General features: G+C 52.9%; 1 protein-coding gene across 1 annotated transcript in view; it reads left to right on the top strand.

The window, feature by feature from the left end:
* INPP5B (inositol polyphosphate-5-phosphatase, 75kDa) overlaps positions 1-3,778 on the top strand; it is a 25,809-nt gene that overhangs the window by 1,091 nt on the left and 20,940 nt on the right. Inside the window, exons 4-6 of the mRNA XM_009996691.1 lie at positions 423-521; positions 735-933; positions 1,103-1,170. Of these exons, the coding sequence (XP_009994993.1) occupies positions 423-521; positions 735-933; positions 1,103-1,170 (366 nt within the window). The remainder of the gene's footprint in view (positions 1-422; positions 522-734; positions 934-1,102; positions 1,171-3,778) is intronic.

Here is a 3,778-nt window from a genome sequence, read left to right as displayed (position 1 = left end):
GCCCACACCACCTCCATGGCTGCCAGCCCCACCTCAGTGGCTACCAATGCTACCTTGGTGGCTGTCAGCAACTCCGCAGCAGCCACCAGCACAGCTTCTGTGGCCACAAGCGCCCCCTCAGTGGTTGCCAATGCCTCCTCGGTGGTCACTGCTAACACCTCTGTGAACAGTAAAGAAGAAACACCGGTAAGGAAAGAGGGCTGTTGGCTGTGCTATTACAGCCTGACTGGTCGGTATCAGGATCCAGGAGTCCCATGAGAGCATCTCCATGGGTGGAGGGGAGCTGGGAGCCTCTCGGGCATGGCGGGTGGCTGCACAGGGACAGTATCTCCTGACAACAAGGCTGTGGTTAGGCACAGCACCACGGTGTCATGTGAGGAGGCTTTACTGCACAGTGACACCCTGGTGTATTCTCCCTCCAGCTCACCTGCCAGAGCTTTCAGTGCTTCAGGGAGAGGTGTTACCAGGATGAAGCCCATGACAACAACACAGTGATCTGCCATAATGAGACTTACTGCGAGGTATGGAGCTCGCTGGGATCAAGGCAGAGGAGGACTGTAACAGGGGAAGTCTATTCTCCCTTTCTTTTTTTCTGGAATCCACAGTACTCTGTTTAAAGGCTGTGTCAACGTCCTGTTTTACTCCTCTATTGCAGTCTGTCAGTTATTTTTGCTCTTCTATAATGGCATTGCTTCACAATCCCAGCATTTTTTCTTTTGGCTCTGCTATTGCAGCTTTACCGTTTCTCCAGCACCAACTACACAGCCCGATGCAGCAGTGCCTGTGGCACTGAGCCGTGCCGGAACCACAGCAGGCAGGGCACCCGGCCCTGCTCCCTGGACTGTTGCAACTCCTCGCTCTGCTTGCAGCTCAACGCCAGCTCCTATGGTAACTGCGGACCGAGGCTCATCCTGCTGCACAGGAGGGAGGCGGGTGGGCATAACCCCGTTGCGGGGGGCTGGCCATGGCTGCATTGCCACAGCTCTGCACTGGGGTGGGGGAAAGGGGTGGCCCAACAGCTCCAGCTGCAGCATGAGTCCTGCTGGTATATCTGTTCCTTGTGTGTGCTGAGCACAGCTCACAGGGCTCCTCGTGTCTGCAGGTGACCTGCCATACACCACCATGCTGCCTATGACCACCACCACCACCACCCGAGCCCCACCCCGAAACGTAGGTACCTGCTGGGCAGACACAGCTGCAGCTACTGTGATGTCTGAGCTCCAGAGAAAGGAGTCCTCAGGAAAGCAGCTGTGTGAAGTTCAGTTCCTGTCCTGGAAGTCCTACTTTCTGGAATGATGAATATACAGTGTCTCTGGTTATCTCTTGTAGGGGAAAGTGTGTGCAGCGTTCTCCTGTCATGGGGATGGATGCTTCAAAGGCAAGAAGACTGTTGCTAGATGCATTGTTGGGCAAGACTTCTGTGAGGTACAGCCTTGGGGCTAAAAAGTAGGACAGCTCATGAGCTGAGATGTGCCTTGGTGCATCCCTGCAACTTCAATACTAAAAGCTTGGCAGCACCCCCCCCAACTAATGTCTCTTTCCTCCTTCCAGATGAAGAAGACTGGCTTGAATTACATGGCAGGGTGCAGCAGAGCCTGCAAGGTTGCCAAACCTGTCTGTGCCAGTGGGGTGAAGGCTGCCTGTTACCAGGAATGCTGCCCAGCTTCCCCCAAAGCCAGCTGTCTGAAACTGGATGGCAAAGTCCATGTCAATAGTGCTGGGCAGATGACTCTGGCCCCGCTCTTGAAGCTCATGGCTTATGGGGTGGTCCTGCTGCTGAGCTACAGGGTCTCAGCTTCCTTCTGGGGGTAATCAGCCATCTGGGTGCCCTGCAGCGCTTGTTAGGATCCCTGTCACTCTCTGACTTCAGCCCCGGCTGCTATTGCACACCCTCTTTTACCTCCCTGTCCCGGGAACAAGGTGGCCCAGTGGCAGGTGGCTGCTGTCCCCCCTGTGCAGGTGCCCCCTGCCCATGGGGTGACCCCAGAACTCTGAATGGAGCACAGTGGGCAGCTGCTGCAAGTTCCTGACAGGCTCCAGCCTCCATTGTTCCAGGCCCCGTCCAGTCTTGTCTGCAGCACAATGTTCCTGCACACTCTGCTTCAGGAAGAGGCTGCAGGTGCCTGCTGGGGCACCCTGCCCAGGGGCTCCTGCTCCTGTCTTTGAGCTGCTGATGACCCCAACCTCCCATCCTTGAGCTCCACTCTAAACCCTGCACCATCCTAGGGCTGGCAAGGCCTGGCTCCTGTTTGGTGTTTTAAATTTCAGAGAATTTTAAATACTTGTAATCAAGACTCCCACAATGTATCCAAAGGAAAAGCACTTCATCTATGCACTGAGAAAGTTACAAACATGTATTCTTCCCTGCCTTCCCAAAAACCTGTAGGCCTGTCAGACTTCTGAACTAATTATGGTTTCTGAGAGCTGCTGCAGTGTCTGCCTCTTTGCTCCTGGGCCCACAGGTGCTGGAATGAGTGATCTTGGAAGCAGAAACAAGAGAGTGTTGCCTGCTTAAAAACCAGAAATTTCTGCCTTGACTGAAGGCACAGGGTCTGCTCTAGTTAATAATCTGCTTGCAGCACAGCCTTTGTGAGTACCCTCTTGTTAGTTTAAAACTGCTCTGGTATTGAAATATCTCACCTTGGTAGGTAAGATGAGTAACACTAATGTTTCATCTCCAATTCTTAGGCAGCAAAATGGGATTAATCCAAAAGTATCTTATGTTTTCAATGACTCTGTATCACATCTGTGATTCTCTACTGCTAAAGGTAGAGCAGAGATGTGAGCATGAATCTGTAATGTGAACCACCCCTCATGCTCCCTCAGCCCTTCACTGTGGCACAGGGAGCTGGTATGTAACTTGTTGAGCAAAAATCACCCGTGTCAACGTGCTGCCTGTCCTGCAAACACAAGCTCTGCTGCCTCTGGCATTCTTGTCTATATTTTTGCATTCTTTTCTTTAGAAGTTGGTGTGTCAGTGATGCGGTGTTCTGAATGCAGCTGGTGGGGAGGGGAGAGAGCCCAGGTGCTGCTGGAGGGCAGTGGTGGCAGAGGGGCTTTGCTTCCCAGCCCTGGGCAGTGGGTGTGGGACTGGATGAAAAAGCCTGGCTGAAAGGACAGCCCCTTCCCCAATACAGGGCAGCCTTGGCCAGCCTGCTGCTCTGCTGCTCGGAAACCACAGCACAGGTTTAGGCCACAATGTCAGTGTATCTCCAGCGAGCAAAACCCAGATGAAACCCAGGGCTTTTGTATCTCAAAATTACCATCCAGCACCACATTTCTTGTAATAGAGGTTTAAGGTTTACAGTGGCTGTTTCAGGCTGTTCTTTTGGTTCCTCTTTGCAGTCTCCCATTTGTCCTGTGCGGCTACTGGAGCACAGGGAAGGGAGCGGAAGGGCGGAGAGCAGAATGGTTATGGTAACAGAGGCTGCTGGGCTTTCCCAATCTCTAGATCTTGGCTATTGCTCCTACATCTGTGGGAAGAGCTGATTTAGGTCAGACTCCTTGCTCTACTATGCAAAAGACAATGTCTGGTGACATTTTCCACCCCTGCTTACACACTGTAGTGATTAATTTGCATAATAAACTGGCAGCTTAAAAGTTGTCTGGTGCTGGCTGGGGCTTCTGGAAATTCAACAAAAATGTAATTCGAGGTGCTGCTGAGCACAAGACCATCTCCTGGTTTCACCAGGAAATTAACCTGCTAATCCCAGAGCCTGCCCCTTTCCGTTCCTCCGGGAGCGGGCGGCAGGACCGGCCGTGGCCCAGCGCTGCCCCC

The sequence above is a fragment of the Chaetura pelagica genome, unplaced genomic scaffold, assembly GCF_000747805.2.
Source record: "Chaetura pelagica isolate M959 unplaced genomic scaffold, ChaPel_1.0 scaffold1064, whole genome shotgun sequence".
NCBI lineage: Eukaryota > Metazoa > Chordata > Aves > Apodiformes > Apodidae > Chaetura > Chaetura pelagica.
Note: the sequence above shows the minus strand (reverse complement) of the source record. Positions and strands in the feature narration are given on the sequence as shown.